The following is a 23,793-nucleotide window of genomic DNA, read 5'->3' as shown; positions in this document are numbered from 1 at the left end:
AAACGGACAGCGTCTTACTGTAAGGCGACAACGCTACCGCAGCACCACCACCACGGGTTTTTATCCTGTGACAGTGTAACATATTTAAATCCACATGACTGTTTGCATATTGTTCTGAGGAAGTCAATTTTACCTTTATGAAAGTGCTTAACCTGAAAAATAAACTTGTGTCTACTAGTCCTACTGGTGAATTTGTGGTTTTTAATGATTTAAGAAAAGCCATACTACATGGGCTTGAAGTTTTGCTATATAGCTGGAAGAAAGTTTTATAAACATGGGCAGAAAAATATTAATTAATAGAGATGGCCACTGAATTAACAGCTTTTGCAGCAGCTAAAGAGAAAAAGGCAAGAGTGGGTTATTAGTTACTGCACAGCTATTTAGTCCTGATTTGATTTGTACTAATAGGAGTAGGAACAAGAGAAGATTTGGGAGGAGAGAATGAAAAATGACAGTAGAGGAGTTAAAATTTATAGATGCTGTGGTTAATATCAGGGAGCTCTGATTATAAGGCAAATAAAGCACCAGTAGAAGATATGTACATCTGTCACGTGTAAGATTTTGTGCTTCCTCCCCTGCTAAATATTTAATTAGATTTGGTGATTTGTTTATATTTTTCTTTTTTTCAAAAGATAGAATGTTTTAAGGATTCCACTTATTCTAGATATCCTTCCTGTGGTCCTTGCTTTTTCTTCTTTACACCAGTGGGATGAATGTTGTCTTGTAATTCTGACAGTAGAGCCCAATCTGTGAGAAAATCAGTTGACCCAATAACACTGTGCTACTATTAGCCAGACTGTTAACAAGGGACTACAGTAGTGCAGCTCCCATAAGCTAGGAAAAGTATGGAAAGCTTTGAAGAGATCAAGGTAGATTGATGACACTAAGCTGCCAGCATTTCTATAGAAGATGATAGTACTGGTGAAACTAAAGTTGGCTCTAGCTGCACTGTTTGAATGGACACCATGTTTGGCGGGGGACAGAATGTTATCAGGTATATACAGAGGTGGGAATGGATACATTTTTTCAAGAATTTTTGATAGAGGTGATGATAAGTCTATGGATCTGTAATTGGTAAAATCAGTGAAGCTCCCACCTTTGTGTAAAGGTATGTCGTCAGTTTTTCCCCAAATAGTGGCCACATGTGAGTGGCTTATTAGTACGGAGACGGGATAAATTTAGGCATCTGCTGCCAATCTGATCTATTCGACTGATAGGTGGTAGGAATTAAGCAAGGCTATTACAGGGAAATAAACAGCACAGGGCTATTGTGAGGGCCAGCACCATAGGGCCTCCTCAGGCTTGAAATGTTCATTATTTTCCTCCAGTGCCCACTCTGTCAGGTGCACTTCAGAGTGATGGTTATTACTCCCTGCATGTTGTTATTACTGACCTCTTGTATGGAATTTATGTAAACAAGACATGGATTTTTGTTTGTGAGGAAGGCGGTAATAAGTAGCCTCTTGGAAGGCTGATTTTCTCATTCAAGCTGAAGCTGAATCCAGGAATGGAGGGGAGTAAAATGATTGAACAGTTTGTTATTTTAATTAGTTAAATTAAATCATAGAGCTATTGGTACCCAATTAAAACAGGCACTGATAGTCCTGGATATGCAGAGACCCACAGCCTGTTCCAAGAATATTTTGAATAGTTAAAGCCCATTTAGCAATAATACTCTCCCTTTTTTTTTCACTAAATGTCCTAGTTTTGTTTTGTATTTTTGCCTGTTGCTTGTACAATTTTGGATTTTTGGTAAATCACTAAGTATCGGGATCGGTCAGTAATACCAACCATTAGATATGCATATTTTTTGTTGTTCAGAAATGCATTTTGATGCCATATCTGTTGTTTTAAGTAAATTAAGAGTAATATTTAAAAACTGTGCCAGATTTTGGACCTTTGTCCCCATTTATTTTGGCATTGTCCAGAATTCTTGAGCAAAGTAGTTGATAGGTACAAATACTGGTATGGAGTCTGTCCATGCTGCACAACTATTACACTCAAAAGGCAAAAGTGACTAGAAGAGATTGCTACTTTAAAAAAAAAAATCAGCACAGTTCAGGTGTTATTCTACAGTACTACTCCTTCAATCCTACCTTAAAAGGCAAGAATTCTGGTGAGTAGGAATTATTTTCTGTTTTGTAATGTATGAACACCCTGGTTTAAACAGTGTACAAGTTTAGATCTTTAATGACTTGTTTGTCTTTTTGGCTTTTCCCGGTTAGGGGTCGCCACAGTAGAACTCCGGTCCTCTAATGATTGGTAGTAGATTTTTATGGTGCTGAGTTGCCAGCCCGACACCCAACTTTCAGCGAAGGCACTTAGAGCTTTAATGACTAATTAAAATAAAAGAATATATAAATTATGAGTATGTCTGCAACCAAGATTAATCAGGGTATGTTACTCTAAAGCTTAGGAATGGGTACAACTGACCTACTATGAACAACAAAGCCATCTAGGAGGTCAAGAAGCAATTAGTAAAGTTAAACAGCCACCATGAGAAGAAAACATGGGTTTATAAATAAAGACAAAGCCATGTAATTTCGGGGGGGGGGGGGGGCAAACCATTCTCAGCCTTTCTTTAGAGAAATTGTTTGCAGTGGTGTATATGCTTATGCAGGAAAGTACTGAATATCATTATGAAGAAGAAGAAGAAAGCAAGTAAGCCACTGCAGGAATAGGGAAAATAGATTTTCCCAGTAGGCATGTCTACAAGAACAGGTACAGAAAACAGGCAAGAGGGAGGTGAAATTTATTAGAGGAAATCACCAAAGAAACTAAGGTATTAGCAGAAAATAACTCGAGAAGGAAAGGTAACAATGGGATAAGGGTCAGCAGAAGTTTGGACTACAAGTTAGACACTGCCTTCCCTATCATGGATTGATAGAGTATACACAAAGAGAAAGATATACGGGAGTGTTCAGTGAAAGACCAGCTCTAGTTGAGTTTTTAGTTGACTGAAGAACAGAAACTACTGTTAAAAAGGGAAAACTCATAATATACAAAATACTGAATGATAACTTTAAGAATCAATCAAAGTTAGAAAAGACTGGGAAAAGAGAATGGAAAAGGCAATTTCCAAATGAACAATGGTAAGAAATTTATAAAGCTCCCAAGTATTCAAAAAAGTAAATAAATTTAGGACTTGTGCATGGAAGTATTTGCATACATGCCAAACAGACTAGAGAGATTTTTTCCTCATTTACAAAGCAAATGCTGGAGGTGTGCTGAATAAGAGGGTCCCATTTGAGAAGATGTTTTTTGGGGGGAATGTAACACATTGGTAGATTTTAAAATTCCCTGCAGAGTACTTTGGCAGAAATGTTGGGAAAGCAAATGGTTGTAAATAAGGAATTTTTTTTTTAAGTTGGGATACAGGATCTAAATTGCATACACACAGTAAGGCCTCAATGTTATTGGCTGCCATAATGCAATTACTAGAACATGGAAATTAAAAAAAAAATCTATTCCCAATGTAAAAAGTTCTGAATAAAACGAATTGGAGGTGACATTTCTTTTAAAAAGGCAGAAGCAAGTTTCATAGAAATAAATGGAATTTGTGAGAACAATACATGCAAAATTATGTTCAGGAGGAGGATTGAGGTTTAAGGAAAGGCAATAAGTGAGTATCTTACATAATGCTGGAATTAATAATTGTTAAAAAGAAAAAGTACAGTTTTGTACCTACCATAAATGTAGATGTTCGAAGATACACATTGCTGCAGTCCTTACTTATGGGGTAGTCCGCTGTCCTCGGTCGGCCCGAATACCAAAGTATTAGGCTGACGTCGGTCATGGGCGCCTAGATCTGACATCAGAGTGTCAGGGTATAAAGGCGCATGATCGACGTCATATCCTCAGTCTTTTCTTGCCCCAGATGTCAGAAGGCCACACCAGAAAGGCCACAGCCAAAAACAGAATACCTCCCAAAAACATGCCCAACAACAACCATCACCTAAAGCATAGCACCAAGTCAAACTACAGTGGGGAAGGAGGGAGGGTAAATTGGACTGCAGCAATGTGGATCTTCGAACATCTACATTTATGGTAGGTACAAAACTGTACTATGTTCTTCATCTCACATTGCTGCAGTCCTTACTTATGGGTAGAATCCCAAAGCAACGGAAAGGGGAGGATGGTAAAAATCATAAAGCATTAGGGGCCGCTAAAATGCCCTGTAAAATTGCAGTGGCAAATCCAGCCCTTGACTTAGAATAAAGAGGAAGGTGGTAATGTTTAGAAAAGGTATGCACTGAACTCCAAGAAGCTGCCTCCAAAATGTCTTTGTAGCTACCCCCTTAGAAAGGCCGTAGAAGTAGCAGTAGCCCTAGTGGAATGAGGCCTGATTCCAGCAGGAATCTCCTTACCATGATGGGAATAACAGAAAGAAATACAAAACCCAATCCATTTAGAAATAGTTTGTTTTGAAACAGGTTTACCCTGTGAACCCAAAGCAAAAGAAACAAACAATTGCTGAGACTGTCTGAACTCCTTGGTTCTGCTCAAATAAAAACGCAACTGCCTGTGAATATCCAAAGTATGCAAAAGTTTCTCCCCTTTATTTTGGGGGTTTGCATAAAAAGTAGGCAAATGAATAGTTTGATTTAAGGCCACACTAGAAACCACTTTAGGCATAAAGTAAGGATTAGTACGTAAAGATACCCTATCCTTATGAAAAATCAGGAAAGGCTCCACTGCCATGAGGGCCTGAATTCAGAAACCCTTCTTGCAGAGGTAATGGCCAACAAAAAAGCAGTTTTCCATGACAAATACTTTAACTCGGCAGTAGCTGCAGGCTCAAAAGGTTGTAGAGTAAGTTTTTCCAACACAAAATTGAGATCCCAAGCAGGAGTAGGAGCTCTACGTGGGGGTCTTATATTCTTTGCCCCTCTAAGAAATTGCTTAAACCAAGGATGAGAGAATAAAGGAGGGTCACAATCATAGTGAGCAGAAATGGCTGCAGCATGAACCTTTATTGAAGAGAAAGACAAACCCTTGTCCAATAGCTCAGTAAGATATTGAAGAGCAACACTTAAATCAGGTTTGGAGACATCAAGGTCCTTTCCTTTGCTCCAAATAAAAAATCTCCTCCATTTATCCACGTAAACTTTCCTGGTACTAGGCCTCCTGGCCTCCAAAATAACATTCAAAACTTGTTGTGGGAGCTGAGACCTTCCAGAGTCTAAAACAGAATATGCCAGGCTGTTAGATGCAGAGACTGAATCTTGACATTGAGGAAGTGACTGTCCTCTTATGACAAAAGGTGCGGAATCAAAGGCAGAGGCCATGGAGGTTCTCGTACTAAACTCCTCAGTAGTGTGTACCAGTGTTGTCGAGGCCAATCCGGTGCTATCAAAATCATGGTTGGCTTGTCTTGTCTGGCCTTCAAAAGTACCTTGGGAAGAAGAGGCAGAGGTGGAAAGGCATATACATGCAGATTGTTCCAACTGAATGATAGAGCGTCCACCTTCCAAGCTGTGTGATGAAACATTTTTGTGCAAAACTTTGGCAACTGGTAATTTAGTGGAGAAGCGAACAGATCTATGTCTGGAGTTCCCCATAACACTGTCAACTGTTGAAATACATGAGGATCCAATTTCCACTCGTGAGGATCCACTATTTGTCTGCTCAATACATCTGCTAAGGAGTTCTGTGCTCCTGGTAGAAACCTTGCCTGAAGATTGAGGTGTAGATTGAGAGCAGTTTCCCACAGAATCATTGCTTGCCTGCAAAGAGGGTAAGAATGGGTTCCCCCCTGCTTGTTGATGTACCACATAACAGTAGTGTTGTCTGTTTGAATCAACACCTGCCCTGGGTGAAGTAAATCTTTGAAAGCCATCAATGCAAACTGGACTGCTAACATTTCCTTCAAGTTGATATGCAAATGTTGGAGTTTGACAGGCCACGTGTTTTGCACCCATTTTCCATTGAGGTGTGCTCCCCAAGCCTTGTCCGAGGCATCTGTCGTTAGAATCTGACTCGCCTCTGGCTGGGTCACAGAGAGTCCCTTGTTTAGGTGACATTCCTGAGCCCACCACGAAAACTCCTTCTGAATGCAAGGTATTACCTGAATGACAGTGTCTAGATCTTGGCAGTGCTGTGTCCACACATTTTTGAGATACCATTGAAGCTTCCTCATATGCAATTTGGCATTGGGAAGCACCAGAATACAAGATGCCATGAACCCCAAGGCTTGAAGGACTGTCCTTGCAGTCAGCCTGGACCGTAGAGACATTTGCTGGAAATAAAGAGAAAGGCTTCTTTGTTTGTCCGGGATCAAAAAAGGCCATCTGGGAAGCTGTATTCAGTCTCACACCCAGAAAGCACATGTCCTGAGAGGGTACTAGACTGGACTTTGTTTCGTTCACAGAATACCCTAGGCATCTTAACACTGCCATCACATACTGTAGATGATGAAGAAGTTCGTCCTTTTCTTGTGCAATAATCAGGCAGTCGTCCAAATAAGGATAAATCTGTATTCCTCTTAGTCTGAAAAATGCTATCACTGGAGCCAGAACCTTTGTGAACACTCTGGGCACAGTAGATAAACCAAAGGGCAATGCAGAGAACGCAGGTACCTCCTGCAACTGGGCCTGATAGGAACATGAAGGTAAGCCTCTTTGAGATCCAGAGTAACCATCCAGTGATCTTTTCCCAACAGAGGTAAAAGTTGTTGTAAAGTCAGCATCTTGAACTTTGGAATGTCCAGGTAAGTGTTGAGGATAGATAAATCCAAAATTGGTCTCCACGTGTTCCCTTTCTTTGGAACTAGAAACAGGTGAGAATAAAATCCTAGGCCCACTTCTGACAGAGGAACTGGCTGTATAGCTCCTATTTGAAGAAGTAAAGAAATTTGTCTGTGAGCCTCTATCCTTTGCCGAGGAGGGACGTCTGGCATGCCTTTGAAAGGAGGCATGGTGTGGAAATAGAACTTGTAACCTCGGTTTATAATGTCCAATACCCATTTGTCCTGGGTGACTAAATGCCAAATTTTGCTTGAAAAGAGACAACTTTCCTCCCAAAGGAGCTGCCCGGCAAGAAGAATCTGGCAGCTGAAAATGCAGGTCATTGGGCCTGTTTACGAAAGGACTGTCCCCTGCCCTCACCAGCAGATTGAGCAGGCGAACTCCATTGTCTCGGCCTGAAGGTACTCTGAGCTCTGCCCCTACCAAGCCTAGATCTACCCCTAGACTGAGAATCAGAAGTAGGGTACGTCCACCCCTTAGTAGGCCAATTTCTACTAAACTTTGGAGGTTGTACCTGCAAAAAATCTTTAACAGTCTGCATAGACTTACCCTTGTCTTCCATTTTCTTTAAGCCTGACTCCACAGGAGGACCAAACAAAACTTCAGACTGTAAAGGGGCATCCAGAATTCTAGACTTAACATGCTCAGACAAATTCTGATCCTTAAGCCAGGCGTGCCTACGAATAACTGAACTAGTGGCAGCCACCCTAGAAGAAGCCTGTAAAGCATCAAAACCACATTGCAAAGAGTGCTTACCCACCTGTTCAGAAACATGCACTAAATCCTGCAATTCTTTACACTCTATGCCCTCTGCCAAAGCATCCACTTTAGATCTTAGCCGAGAAAGGAGGAAATTCTGATACTTCAACCTATGAAACTGGCACAAGAAAAAGAAAAAAAACAAAAAACAAATCAAAACCAGGATCTGGAAATGAAAAACGCAGCTGGAGGGAGTACTGCCTCCCTCACAAGAACACCTCTTCAATGCCTAGTATAAATATAACAACTCTGAAATCACACAACTTCTATTCTTTTAGTACAGACTATGAAACTGGCAGTTCAAAGCTCTCATTGCTAAAGTAGAAGAGGTATACACCTTCTTACCCCATCTATCCAAAGCTCTAGCTTCCTTATCCAGAGGAACCGGATTCTTAACAACAGAGGCTCTAACACCCGTAGGCCCCTGACTAATAGTTTCTGGGTCCGCCCTAGGACTGTTATACAGATATTTATGAGCCTCAGGCACCCTGTAATACCTATCCGGTCTGTGGTAAAAACAAGAACTCCCTAAGCCTCTTCCGTGAATCAGAGTAATCCAGTTCCTCCCACTTAAAATGCTCCCTCATGGAATGCAGAGTTTCAGAAAATGAAAAATCCTCTGGAGGAGAAGCAGAAGGAGTGGAATCCTCTGCATCAGAATCAGAATAAGGAGGGAAATCTTGAATGTCTTCAGCAGAAGACTCTGAATCATCTGAGGCCTGCTCCAAACTTTCCAACTCTGGCTCCATCCTGGGCCTCTTATCCGGAGGGGGAATAGAACCTCTAATTAAAGTAATCAAATCCTCTGCCATTTTAAGCATGTGCTTTTTAGGCACAGACCCTGAAGAACCAGAACTGACACCAGAGGAAGGCAAAACAGACCTGCCCTTAGAAGGAGCCTTAGAAACAGTAGCAGAAGGCCTAACCACCTTAGGCATAGAAGGGAGAATAGTAACCTGAGAGGCCCCTTCAGCCTGACCTGCCTCCTGAGAGGCCACATCTTGTAAAATCAAAGTTTCCCCCTGGGACTCAACAGAAACTTCAGCCGGATCCACCTGTTCAGCTGTAGCTTCTAAAGGTCCAGCGTCCGAAACGGACGAATCATCCTGCCTAGGCTTTAAAGATTTGTCTTTGCGCTTCTTAGTAGAAGCAGGCATCGGAACATCCGACGGCATATTATAATTACACCTCTTGCCAAAGACTAACCTAGCGCAATCTAACCTCCGTTTTATAGTGCGCTTATTAAACCTAGCACAAAACCGACACCCGACTACGTCGTGCTCCGGTCCCAAACAAGGAATACAAAGCGAGTGGCAATCCCTATGCGGTATCTGTTTCCCACAAGAAATACAATTATTCACTTTTTCTGACATCCGGTAAGTAACTGAGGCAAGAAAAAAACAAAAATATTCCCCAACGGGGTACATAGCCCAACTTGGTATCGGTCTGAAACTCCGAAAACGAAAAATTCAGAACGCCGAACGGCACTTGCAACGCTGCTTCTGCATTGGACCATGCGGCAAAAAAGACTGAGGATATGACGTCGATCATGCGCCTTTATACCCTGACGCTCTGATGTCAGATCTAGGCGCCCATGACCGACGTCAGCCTAATACTTTGGTATTCGGGCCGACCGAGGACAGCGGACTACCCCATAAGTAAGGACTGCAGCAATGTGAGATGAAGAACATCATGTATACTGCATGACAATAACAGTGGAAACTTACTGTAGTTTATTTTCTTTTCTGTTAATGTATACAAACTCATGTTACAGCTTAAAATGTGATTTAAATATTACAAAAGCGTATTTACAGCAACAGTACTGTACCTTTGCTCTACAGTTTGCTAACTGCTTCAGGTTGTCCACTTGTTCTAAAAACATTTCAGGGTCATTATTTTCCTCCATGAATTTTATCTTCTGATCCAGTTTCTTTTTCCTTTCCTCTAGCATTTCACGTATACGTGTCACGATATCTTTCTTCTTTACTTCCACTGCCTCTTTATCACAGCAGTCAATGTGAGTTCCAACAGGAAGCACAACAGAGTCAGGGACACGCATCAAAACATTGCTGATCCAGAACTGTACATGACTTTTAAAGTTTTCATCATTTGAGCTGTAACTAAAAATAATTCTAAATCACTTTATTTGGAGTAAATACTTTGGTTCAAAATAAAATATCAACACCATTAATAAGTAAGCAAATATGTTCATGATAATCATGATTATATGGGAGTTTTTCTCTCAAGAGTCCCCTTGAAAATGGGCCCTGGGCCCTTATGCAGTAGGGCTAACCTAGCTAAAAACACGAATCACTAAAAACATTAAAATAAATACAATAACAATTGCAAGACCACATACGTATCACTTAAAATTATTTGTTATACAGTAAAATAACCCAAGTAAAATGTACTTCCTTATTCATCTAGTAAATGTTTGTGGTTTTAGTCTTTCTTCTCTACTGTAAAAGAATAGTATTATCTTTAGCAATACTGTTAAGGCTTCAGGCATAAATATTGCTTTTGCAGTCTTTCTATTATAAAATGCAAGTCAAATATGCTAAGCAACACAGTTTATAATGAAGGAACCTGTTTCACTAATTTGTGAGGTTAAGTGATGACTTCTGTTTTTCATTTAACATATTTGTATAACTTAGTTTGTGCTTGTAATTACTCATTGCCACTGACATTTTGCTAAAAGTGTTGAAAAATATTTCTATTTTTGCATGGAATTCTACACTGTTAGACACCAATGTAGCTTATTTTAATTCATCCAGGATGAACCTCCCACTTTCAAAATCTGGTTTCACTTGCAGACTGCTACAGAATGTTGTTTCTTTCGGCTTTTCCCGGTTAGGTGTCGCCACAGCAGAACACCGGTGCGCTAATGATTGGTAGTTGATTTTTAAGTGCCGAGTTACCAGCCTGACGCACAACCTTCAACGAAGGTACGCCCATTCACGTATGTCTCCACGCAGGAGACGCTCTAGCTGAGAATCGAACCAGCAAATATTCTGTTAGCATGTACAGGAAACAGCTTATATTACAACTATCACTTGAAAGTACCATGAATGCTAAGCCACTGATTTCTATTTCTCCCCTACCTACAATAATATCTTTCACAGAGGATAACACTGCTATTGAACAGACTCCTCATCCACATAAAATAAAGTTAATCCCTGTCCATATTCAAGCACAACTTACCTCTATGAATGGGAAACAGAAAATGTGCCCCAGGACTGTCCCCTGTACTATTAATGGACAGAGACAGCTCCTAAATGCTTTATCCCATTCATGGGTCTCCTGTTATTGTCTACGGTATGATCACAGTTGTTCCCATTAGGGGTAATATATAATTATTGACCACAGGATGGGTAAGGCCAATCTATAACCAAATGGTTATAGGTTACTGCAACCACAAAAAGGGAAACTGACTAGGCTTAAAAGTGTCTCACAACAGCATCTAGCCTACTACTTGCATTTGAGCCTATAATAATTGATGACTACAAAATGCTTCATAATTATTATTAGATAAATGCCCTGCGTACTTCATAAACTGTAGCACTATGTATGAAATGATAAATAACAGCAATATTAGGTATTAATATTACTAGGAATATTAGGTATTAACAGGAATTATGCCAGACACTATTAGTGATCATAACCCAGTCTTTGCCATATATAAACATACCAAAATACATAAAAACATCCAAAATAAAATTTCAGAAATGCAACCAAATTTAATATAGAAATCTTCTTGTCGATCCTTAAACATAGCAATTGGGAACCGTTAAATCGCTGGCATTAAATAATGCAGTACTTCAATAAAATCTGCTTCTCTATATCAAACTCTAAATGTAGAAAGAGAGAAATCAAATAATGCACCATGGCTTACAACAGATATAAAAATGCTAATGCACAGGATCATAGCAGGTTACTGGACTAACTGCCCTAGAGCCTTTTTAAGCCTAGTAATTCATTCCCCTGTTCTCCCAATGATCAATGCCAAAGGACTAGAACAGCTTCGGTATATTCCTGTGCCTTAGGGCATCTACAAACTCCCCCCTGTACATAAGGGATACTGATGATAAGCAAAGGATGAATTTGCGATTTCCAATCCAATGGTCCAAGCTCTGTTAGAATAGGTTTAGGGATGAGCTCTGCTTCACATGCACAGACATTCTGTTTCAGAGAAGGGGTAATCTCAGAGACCCATACCTGTCCTTCCAACATGTTTTGTTTATGTCACATATGAGGTTTAGATCCTTAAATAAGGTAATTTGTTTTGTGAAAGTGTAGCAGATCCATCACAGCTGTACAGGAGAATGCCTTGTAGGTTAGGCATAGACTGTCCCCCCAGTAGTCTGTAAGAGACTGAGTACAGGGACAGTGCTTTGAGGCAGTCCACATAGGACAGATTATAGTTAGAATACAGGGTGTAAATAAAGAACCTATGTGGCTGCTCCAGGTGTTGAAAATCCTTGGTCAGGCACATGTTAGAGAGTGCAATGTACTCTATTATTGGTCTAATGAATGCTGACTACAGCGTGAATATGATCTCCTTAGATATGGATGCCATGCCTTTACTTATAACTTGTGCCACATAGAAGGATTTTCTTACCACCATGGACACATGATTATCAAAGTTTAGGTCACTGTCAATCTGAGTTCCTAAGTCACTTACCATTGGGTCTACTCTTAGAGAAGTATTATCAATGTTGTAATGTGCAAGGGTGGTTATCTTCCGAAAGGGTATAATTATGCAACTTTTTGTACTGAGATTTAGGCCATGGCTTTGCCACCAGTTATTCATCTGTGTCAGACCCTCCAGGAAGATATCAACATCTTTTGGGGGGGGGGTTCTAGTATTGCATCTAACTTGCAGTCGTCTGCAAGTTTGGTCAACTTCAGAGAAGCATATTCTGAACAGCAAAGGTGCTAGTACCAAGAGCTGTGGGACACCCCTACTAACAGGCCTATTGGTGGAGATGGATTCTTATATCCTAACTTCATGTGTCCTGTGAGCCATTTGTCTATCCATTGGGTGGCAATGGGATTTACACCTAAATCTTGTAAGTCTGTCTAATACCTGAGTGATGCTATTTGCATTCCCTTGCACATGTTAAGGTAAGCAAGGCTGCACCATTTTTGCCACTGTCTATGGCTTTAGTGACCTTCTCAAAGTAATCCACCAGGCTGACTAGGCATGACCTGTCCTTGGTGAAACTGAACTGGGATGGAATGTGTCCAGTGTTTGAAGATTTCCTATGTCTTTATTTATCTTGTCTATGTCTTTATTTATCAGGTACATGATGATTCTTTCCATAGCCTTGCATATTATTATAATTATTCAAACTTACAGGTCTCTAGTTCCCTGGGTCTGTTGATGGTCCCCCTTTGTGTACAGGGATAACCACTGTAGTCTTCCATTCCCTAGGGACAAAGTATGCCTGGAGGCTGTGGTTCTACCATTCTAGTGGGCCTGAAAAGTTACTTTTCAAGCTATATAGGAGGCATCATGGGATATTATCAAGACCCAGCAATGCAGTGTTTTTAACTATAGAGAGTTTAGTGAGGATGTATTGTTTGTAATAGTCAGGAGAGAAATGGTAGAAGGTATTTCAGGAGGGGGGATAACTGGGGATGATGGGGTAACGAGAGCTACATTTAAGGGCCCGAAAATTTGCTGTACCCTCTAGTTTTGTATGGGAAGTTCTATATACTATTAGTTCAGCACACAGTTTCATAGTTTCATAGTTTAGTACTAGGCTATCTGCCCTGGGGCATTTGTAAGCCTAGCCCTAGTGATGTGGCTTTCGCCACCCCATGTAGTGGTACTAAAGTGTACAGAATAAATTTAGAATACTGTGCCTTTGACTAGTAGTGACACATTGAAGACCCCCTTACTTATTAAGATTAGTTTACTGTGCCTCTGTCTAGTAGTGACACAGGGATGACCCCCGGAGTAAACCTACGATCTCCCATCCACTCGTCAAGATTTCTCTTGAAGAGAGTCAGTGAGGGGCTCTGCCTAACATGAACTGGGATTCTGTTCCAGAGTGTGGGAAGCCTCTGAGTTATGAATCTGTCCCTCCAGCATGTTCTATTCATATTTGTGCTGAGGTTTAAATCTTTAGCTCTCGTGGTTCTAATGGATTTGGATTTTTTGAGGTGGAGCATGTCCATCAATTCCTGGTTGGACAGGGCCTTGTACGTCAGGCACAGATCACCTCTGAGCAGGCGGTATGCTACTGAACAGAGCTGGAGTTTCTTTAGCCTGGCGGCATATGACATATGTTGGAGACCCTTGATCCTCTTGGTGAGGTACTTCTGGGGTCTCTCCAGCTGTTGTAAGTGCCGGGTGAGGTACATACCAAATGGGGCATCGTACTCAATCATGGGCCTGATAAGGGAGAAGTATAGAGGTACAATGACCTCCTCTGATCTGGATGTGAACCCCTTCATGATAAGATGGGCAAGGTTGAAAGTCTTTCTAACCACTTTGGCAATGTGGGTGTCAAATGAGAGGTCAATATCTACTTGAGTCCCCAGGTCTCGGATTACTTTTTCCGTACTCAGTGGGTTACTGTCTATGTGATAATTTGTGGGTACTTTGTTTTTCCCAAAGGGGATGACTATACATTTCTTGGCATTCAGTTTAAGGCCATGATTCCGGCACCAGTTGTCCGTTTTGGTGAGGCCTTTCTGTAGGATGTATGCGTCAGCTGGTGTATTGACTATGGCGCCTAGTTTGCAGTCATCTGCTAACTTTGTCAGCCACAACCCTCCCATGTTTGCTTTCACATCTGAGAAGTAAATGCCGAACGAGAGGGGTCCCAGGACAGAGCCCTGTGGGACACCACTTGTGACTGACTTTGAGTCTGACATGGCTCCCGCAATTTTGACTTTATGGGTTCTGTTCTTTAGCCAGTTTGCAACCCATCTTGTGACATATGGATTTACATTTAAGCTGTTTAGCTGGTCTATGATGCCCGAGTGGGGTATTGTGTCGAAGGCTTTAGCCAAGTCCAGGTAGGCTGTATGGACTGCTTTGCCCTCATCAATGGCTCTAGTGACTGTCGAAAAAGTCAACCAGGTTCAAAAGGCAGGATCTGCCCTTTACCAAGCCGAACTGGGTGGGATCATGTGACTGTAGGTCCCCAATGTCGTTGTTTATGAGTTCCATAATGATTCTTTCCATAGCTTTGCAGACCAGGCTGGTTAAGCTTATGGGGCGGTAGTTCCCAGGGTCTGTAGCGGAGCCTCCTTTGTGGAGTGGGACCACTGTTGCTGTACGCCAGTGTTCAGGTACATATCCTGTAGTAAGGCTAAGGTTAAATAGCATTTTTATATGCGGGTTTAGCTCCTCTTGGAGTTCACGTATCACGCAGCCGGGGATACCATCAGGTCCCATTGATGCTGTGTTTTTTGCTTTGCTGAGGGTGGCTCTCACCTGGACATCTGAGATGACAGGGAGGTTACATTCAGCTGGGATAAGTATTTCTTCTTTTGGGGGTGAGGGAGGGGAGATGTTTGCACTGAACCTGTCTGACAGAATGTTGGCAATATCTGTGGGTTCTTTAAATTTTTTGTCATTGAGTACTAACTCTGAGCATATCTGAGGGTTTCCGCCTAGGTTTCTAACATAACTGAAGAATGCCTTGTGGTTATCTTTAGTGTCCTTGACAAATTTTCTCTCAAAGTTGGCCTTGGATGTTTTTATCAGAGAACGTAGCTTTCTACTAGTGCTGATTAGAGATGCCTTCCCTTTATGGGATTTTGCTCTGTCTTGCATTAGCTTCCTTCTTTTGTTATAAAATTTGTTTATGGCTGGGGTCCACCAGACAGGACGCTTTCCCTTGGTGGAGAGGGTCTTGGTTTTATTTGGGATTGCACGATCCATGCATTCTTGGAGATGTCCGTAGAAAGCATTTGTGTAGGATTCAGCATTGTGGGATGTGGTTTCCATTGGCCCAGTGGGATTAAATGATACCATCTCAGTCTTAAGAAGTGTAAAGTTGGCTTTTGAGAAGTTTTTCACTGTAGTCTTTTGTGCTGGGGGTGGAGGTGGAATATGTATATCCAAGGTGATTAGTTTGTGGTCAGATCTCACTAGTGAGGGGAATACTTCCGGTGTGGAGCATTTTGTCCCCATGTTTGTGATGATCAGGTCTAGTATATTATGCCCCGTTGTGGGAGAGGTGACTAGCTGTTCCATTGCATTTGAGTTTATGAATTCCAGGAACCTTTGGGCTAGGGTGTTAGGGCTAGAATAGTGCACCCAGTCTATGTTAGGGTAGTTGGTCTCCCAATATGATGGTATTTGGTGAGACATTCATATCTTCCAATGTCTTCAAGAAGGCTGAATGGGGTTCTTGAGATTGGGAGGGTGGTCTGTAACATGCAACCAGTTATATAGCAGTTTTGCCTACGGTTAGTTGCACCTGGATGGTCTCCGATGCTTCATGAGTTGCCACTAACCTGGAGGTGTGGGTATCCTTGATGAATATGGACACTCCCCCTCCCTTTGTGGTTCAGCCCGGGTTTTGGGGCTGAAAAGCATGATACGAGGTAAAGCCTGGTAGCGCTGGGGAGCCTTGGACCAGGTTTCAGTTACTGCACAGACATCGATGTTCTCCATACTGAGGAGTGCTTCAAGAGCCTGCATCTTGAGATTTAGACTTCTGGCGTTGAGCAGCATTACCCTTAATTTTTTTCCATTTTTGTTTTCTAAGGAGGTGGGTTCATCTTTTGAGCCTTGCCTAAAAAAGGCACTATGGGGGTGGCAAGAGCCTTAGCCAATATCCGGAAGCCCAGTGGTGACAGGTGCAAGCCGTCCCTTGGGTGTTCCACTTTAGGTTGAGTACATAACTGAAAAATGGCTTATAACTGTGATTAGCATGGGAGGCTATTTTTGCCTTGAAGTTGGCTTTGGTGGACTTGGATTATTCACGCGAGTTGCTTGTTGAGACTGATAAGGGAGTTTTTTTTTTTTTTTTTTTGCCTGTTGGGACAGGATTTTCTCTTTTGTTGTACAGCCAGTTTATGCTTGGGGTCCTTGTCCTTTTTTTTTTTTTTTCAAGTTTGGTACTGCTGTTTCTATACAGTTATTTATATGCTTGTACAGTTCCATCAACATTTCTTCATAGGCCACCATGTCCTCAGAGTTTGGGGAAGCTTGAAATTAAGTTATGCCATAGCTTAATAAAAGGTAATTGATCTTGGAAAAAGTATTTAAAGATTCTGGGGTTTGCTGAGAGTTTGGGCTTTATATTTATTTCAAGGATGACATTACACAGGGGAGGGGAGGTGCAACATTCCTCATATTTGTGAGTACTAGATCCAAAATATTTGCACCCCTAGTAGGTATGCAGACTTGCTCTTCCAGGATGTTTGCATTGACAAAATCCAAGAATCTTTTAGCTGAATGGCATGTTATTGGCTGCATATGTATCCCAGTTTATGGTAAGATAGTTGAAATCACCCATGAATATGGGGTTGGGCTGAATAGCGAGTGACTCTAGTACATTCAAGTGCATGTCATAGTTATCCTGGATGACAGACTGGGACCTATAGCTAGCCAGGATATTGTATGAAACTTCACATAAGGTTAGCTGAACATAGAGTAGCTCAAGTGCATCATACTGTTTGACCAATCTTGATGTGTGTTTACTTTTTATGTAGACTGATACACTTCCACCTATTATCCTTTTTTGTGCTGTAGCAGGTCTACATGTGCGGAAAATATTATAGTCTTGCACTGCTGGGGTGTCTTCTGCAGGTTTAAAACAAGTCTCAGTAACTGGACAAATGTCAACACTCTCAAGGGTGAGGAGCATTTCCAGGGAGTGGAGCTTCCTGTTGAGACTCGCAGCATTAAACAGTAATACCTTTAGTTTATCTTTAGTAGAATTTTTTATGTCTGAAAGTTTATCAAGTTGGCATTGCCTAAAAAGGCACTATAAGGTGGATAACGTTTTGGCAACTATCCAAAAGCCTAATGGGGACAGGTGCAGACTACACCTGGCAAAGCAGTGTGGTCTGTCAATCTACTCCTCCAAAGTCGACAAATACTGGACCCCCTTAGAATGACACCAGTACTAAGCCAACTGTTAAAGTCAACCATCTTCTATTTATATTGCAGTATCATCCTTGCAGAAGGTAGAATGCTGTTCCATACTTGGCTCATACCTGCCTAGGACACACAGTCTGAAAGCTCTATCGTGTTTCTCTTCATATAGTCCAGGAGGTATGTGTCAATTCATTGATTCCCACATGAACTATGACAGACTCATACTGGTACTTGTGGTTCAATGTCCTGAGTGAGTATATGATCCGACGGACCTTTGCCCCTTATAAACAAATGACAGTGACTGTCTCCTTGCTCAGCCTGATGAGTGGGGCATCAGTGTGTCTCACAACAGAGTCTTCAATGATCAATATATGATGTTGTGTGGAAGTTTGCCTTAAGGGCTTAATATTTGAGACATTGTAAGATACGGTTGTGTGTGTCCCGGGGAGTGCTGTGTTTGTAGTGTGTTTGGGAGGTTGCTGAGGACAGTGTCTGGTAGGCCTTTAAGGTATGTATAGATTTAACAGCCTCAGTATATGTGAGTCTATGTGTCTGACCCATAGTACATGTAATGTGTGCATTACTGGCAACCCGTTTGGAGATAGTGTCTGTATGCAAGAGCTTTGCCTCCAAAGACGTAGTATAATTATATCTCTCGCATACTGTGTCAGTCTGCTTAAGAATAAGGTAGCTGTCAGCTGCACTGTCTCAGGATGCCATTTCCATCCAGTAGGCTGACTACAGAGACAAAAAGTGCACATCCATGCCTGTGGATCATCATTTTTTGTGATTTATGAGCGGCAGTGCAAGAGGGGGTTTCTAAATAACTAAACTGGGAGCTGGTCTGTGGGGAAAGGTCTAGGACTGATCTAAAACATCACTCGGATAATACTTCTCAGAGGGCAAACTAGCTACTCTACACTGGATACTTGAGGAAATTGGAGAGGAAGTTTTATACCGAAATTTACAACTCTACGTGCCTGGATCAATACAGGGCATTCCAAACCCCTGCTGCACAGCTAACCACATGTTATAGGAGATGAGCTAGAAAGGAATTTAAGCAGTAAACATGCAGCAGAAATGTAATAAATGAGGCTTAGATCCTGTAGCAATTCACAATTCTCTCACTGCTAGTGACACTACAAGACTAAGGCTCCCAAAGCAAGTAAAATGTGCAATAAAGATAAAGTATGGAAGAAACTGGAAATTATAAAAATATAAATAATCTGTAACAATACTGGCACTTATGAAACCTAAATAAGAATATTATCTTATATGCTACCCTACTAGTCTACAGGAAACCCCCAAAAACAGTTTTAGTCAACAGTCAAACTTATACAACCTGGTTAAAGGTCACAACCTGCTCTTCAAAGATAAAATGAACTATAAAATAGCATGCATATTTAATGCATACTACACAAATGTTGCTAAATCCCTTAGTAAACCCAATTCACTCAACATATTAACAGGCAACATGGATGATGTCACTACTACCTTCCACTTACCACAACTCTACCACCACAATAAAAAAAGTCTTTAAAATCTTAAAACCTAAATCCACCTCTCTTACATCTGGTAACTTTCCAGTAGAATATCTCAAAATAGCTGCAGGAGCCATTGCATAAAGTATTGTCCAAAGACTCTGGAAACAATCTTATGTTATTCCCTTACATAAACGTGGCAAATAACGAACTATAATCCTATGGCCATCTTATTCCCTCTATATAACATAACTGAAAATATGTTCACCTGCAGTTAATCACCTATCCATCAGAGAACAAGTTACATTCTACAAACCAGCATGGATTTACACCAGGCTGCAGGATAGAAGCAGCATTACTAACTTTCATAAACTATATTCATTGCAAACAAAATCATAAAATGGTTGCATCTGTCTTTTAGACCTACCCAAAGCATCTGGTACAGCTTCACATCTCATACTACTTCTAGAATCAAGGAACTGGGCCTTTCAAATAATACAATTAATGGATTTAAAAGTTAAAACAATTAGCAAGTGACACTGTAATTAGGCAGTCACCAGCAACGAAATTGTGTAAAAAATCCTTTACTGACCGCATTCCAATCTGACAGAGTACGTTTCATCCTTTAAAAACACGGATATATCAGCATGCTTTTGCTATAAGGAAGAAGGACCCCAATTATGCTTTATTTAAGCACTCTGAAAAAGTTATTGTTTTTGAGTGTGTTAGAAAAGATTCCAGACTTTGACGGGGTAACTGGTCAGTATATGTGGAAAAGGGGGAATTATATTGCCAAGTATTACTGGATTTTACAAATCATCCTGGCATTTATGACTGACTTTTGGTTAATAAATAAATAGTCTGCTCCTGGTAAAAAGGATGCTTACTTAGTAGTGTTATTAATTTTAACATCGAGTACTTCTGTTACATTACGTAAATTTACAGTTTGTTAATATGTAGGGCCATTGCAAATTTTATGTGCAACTTTTCATGTGAGGTTAAAGGATTGGTTTGATTTACTGTAGGGTTTATTTTGATTTACTGTAGGGTTTATTTTGTTCATCTAGAACTGGTAATGTTTAATTAGAGCACAATGAATGTTTTTAATGTTCGTCAATGGATGGCAGTGTTTTATTATTTAAGGACATGTTTGAAAAGGGAGTTCTGAATCTGATGAAATTCACATTAAAGTAGTGAACAAAAGTGTTTATTCTTTACTAAAATTTTCACTAGTTCCTGATACCTACAAGTGACTTTGTTTTACCACGTTTTGATGCTGGATTATGTTGGTTGGTTCAATTCCAAATTGGCGTAAATATTTTCTACTGGCATACCCATGGCAATGCCTTCCCTATGTCTGTATAATTTATCCCGAAACAGGAATACATTGCTGGCTAAAATTAAAAGCATTAGTTCACAACTGGTGTTAAATCAAGCCATTACACATATCAGTGTAAAGAGGGAATTTCTGAGTCTTTGCACAGACATGTGCAATGGTCTGACTGGCAAACTGGGCGACCAAGCCCTTTATTAGTAATGATGCAATCATACTAGCAGAAACAGCTGACCCTGAAAAAACTGTGGCAGAAGGGGAAAAATATTAAACATTGGATTGCAGGGTGCTTAAGGAAAATGGATTATTCACTGTACGCCAAGCAGAAGAGAAACAAATTGATCCTAGCAATCCGGGAATGTCAAACGCCAAGTGCAAGTTTCAAGTTGCAGTTTCCAGCTGTCTTCAGAATATTTTTCCTGGAGGATCAAAGACATTTTGGATGCAAAACAAGCTAAGAAGGAAATAAAAAATTTTATCCAACAAAAAGTGAGCCATCAAACAGAAGAGGACTCTTCTTCTTACTCTTTTCCAATAACAAAGCTGATAGAGAGAATTTGCAAGTGAAGCATTTTCTCCTCTTCCAAAGCTTTTCATTCTTTGACAAAACTCATAGCTCAACCTTTCCCAATGTTCCAAAGGAGAATGCTAGAGACACAGAAAAAAGGCACGGGGTAGACTAGAAGAATCAGAAGTATTCTTGAAACAGAGTCTTGTTGTTGAGAGATGCAAATGAACAGGAAGATGATCAGCAATACTGAAATTACTGAATAAATGGGAGACATACCTCTCAATCTCTTAGAGCAAAAAATCTGGACAAAGCCTAAAATGGAAGTACAAACAGGGACATATTTTAAATGTTGCTCTTATAAACTTAGAAAGGTGATAGAATAATAGGTTTTACATTAGTCTGAATTTTCTAAAGAATGTGGAGTCAAACTCAAATGTTTGTCATTATTTAATGACTTCAAGTCCTCAGCTATTTGCCAGAAAGGAACCGATTTTAGGAGGAACACACCAAAAATATGAGGCAAAAATCTGGACATTCTGTGAAAACCTGTACAGTTGAGAGGTATGATGGGAGACTATAAAGCATCAATCACATTGTGAAATATGTCTTTGCAACAAAAAGTGAAAAAGACTGGACTTTCCTTGATTTTGTTAAACTTGTGGGTGGATTGTAAAGCACATACCTCACTTTATGCCACTAATGTTTAGAATGACACTAAAATGGAAAAAAGTAACTGTAAATAAAACAATCATTATATATATATATATATATATATATATATATATATATATATATATATATATATGCTAATAAGGACAATATTCATGATATAAACTGCATGTTATATATATATATATAGCAAAGCAGTTTTGCATAGTGTGTAGTCAGGGGTATTTTAAATGTGGGAGAGTCTTTTCAGTGACTGTTGTATGTGTAAAAGATATTAAAGTAAACAAGTACTTTTTCAGTTGTAAGAAATATAAGCTTTACAGTACAACAAGAGAAGAAAGGCTGGAGAAAAGCATGTTTAATGTTAATGTGATGTGATGTGAACTTGGGCTGTGGGGGTGGTGGTGTGGTGTAAAAGTGCACTGATTACATGAAGAATTAAGATATTTTCTCTTATTTTTAAAAAGGAGAATGTCTAGGTTAATGCCCTTAAGCTTACTTTATAAATAAGTGTTTTGTAAGCAAGGGGGCTTGAAAAATAAGGTAAATGAAGAAAGTCATGAAAAATGCTAAGTTTCTTACATCTGCAAAGATATTGACTTGCTTTTTTTTTCATTAGCAATTGTTCAGTGAGAGTCAAAAAGTCTGTAGGTAAAAGCAATTTTACATTCTATTCGGAGTGACATTTACAAAGATTTATTGCTGAGTACTTCTATATGGATAGGAGCTGTCTGCAGGTGCAAGCAATTAATCCTGAGAGTTCTTAACATTCTTTGCAAAGGAAAAATGCAAAACGTAAAACATACAATGGCAAGCAGTTCAGTGAAAAATAAAGTTTGAAATTATGGGAAGTGAATAAAAGAAAGCAGCCGCCCTAGCAGCCTTAATACTTTAATGCATTTAACATAACAGTCTACAATTTAGTTCTATTTAAAGATAACCATGCACTTTTTCTTAAGGCTAAAAGTTAAGGCTTTCTGAAAGCAAACATGTTTATTTTCACATCTGGGAGGGGAATAGAGAGAAGTAAAGAATAGAGAGCAATCAGTGTAAGTGGAAACACAGGCTGTAGCATGCGCTTTAGTATGGGTAATGTTAACTTTAGGTTAGGTAATGTCTGTGGGTGCAGCTGTTGATTTGGGGCAACTGTTTCTATCTGGAGGACAAATTGCATTTGTTTGAAGATGTACAAAGTTTTGTGTTGAACTTTGGCATTTTGAAAATGTATTTAGGTTTTTTGTTTGCAGGTTTTCATAAGAAAAGCCTTGAAAAATGTCACATAGGTTCAAATAGAGATGAAAAGAAACAATTCTATAAAATATTAGGCTATCAAACATTAGTTGGAAATGTACATTCAAGACTGTCTTATAGAACCGGCAGGAACAATAGCTTTATAACATAATATCCAGATTATCTTGCAATAGAAATGACCTTACACGTAAAGACAAAAGGAGAGAGTACTGAATTATATTTAGAAATATACAGTGTAAATAACAAAGCTACAGAAGACACATTTGGAAAGAAATTAGCAAGTTAATTTGACAAAGAAAGAATTTCATGGTAGATATGCATCAGATTATCAGGGGATAAATGAAAAGAGGAGTAATTGTACTAATAGTCAATTATTACAAGGGCCCCAATAGTGAAAAAGGGGAAAAAGACAATAAATGTACATCTGTTGTCATAGGGCTACTGACAAGGGAGGACGGTTAAGCTGGCATATTTATATTTCACTACAAAGTGCTGTTATGGAGCTTAAAAAATTTTGGGGAGAAATAATCAGCTTTCACCAGGGAATATTACTTATAGATGTGGAAAAGAACATGATTTGCAATAGTGAGGATGTAACAGAGGAATCTAGAAAGGAAAATGTAACAAAAGATTGAAGATTTCTGAAAATATTTGATATGGAAGATGTGAATTCAGTAGTAGAAACTCTGACAGAATTTACATATTATTTCCTATGGTGCAATAAATGAATGGACTAGACAGAAATTATATTTCACAGGAACATGTACACTTCATTGAGAACTTTAACACACATCCAATAACTATTTTGGATCATGCACCAATAAAAAAAATATATAAAAATAAAAATAAAATATAAATAAATAAATATAAAATAAAAATAAATGGTAATGAGGTAAAAATGAGACACCGGCACTTTCCCATCTACCTGCTAAAGAGCGGATTTTAAAGAATGCGTAGTGGAAATTATTAAAGCA

At 39.8% G+C, this 23,793-nt stretch overlaps 1 protein-coding gene across 1 annotated transcript in view; it reads right to left on the bottom strand.

Moving 5' to 3' along the window:
* Window positions 1-23,793, bottom strand: part of LOC122791394 (malignant fibrous histiocytoma-amplified sequence 1 homolog) — a 1,282,214-nt gene that overhangs the window by 1,103,247 nt on the left and 155,174 nt on the right. The window contains exon 3 of the mRNA XM_044059133.1: window positions 9,334-9,625. Within this exon, the coding sequence (XP_043915068.1) occupies window positions 9,334-9,625 (292 nt within the window). The remainder of the gene's footprint in view (window positions 1-9,333; window positions 9,626-23,793) is intronic.

Source organism: Protopterus annectens, chromosome 17.part0, assembly GCF_019279795.1.
Source record: "Protopterus annectens isolate FY-2018-M chromosome 17.part0, PAN1.0, whole genome shotgun sequence".
NCBI lineage: Eukaryota > Metazoa > Chordata > Ceratodontiformes > Protopteridae > Protopterus > Protopterus annectens.
The sequence above is the reverse complement of the archived record's forward strand: the minus strand, read 5'-3'. Positions and strand labels throughout refer to the sequence as shown.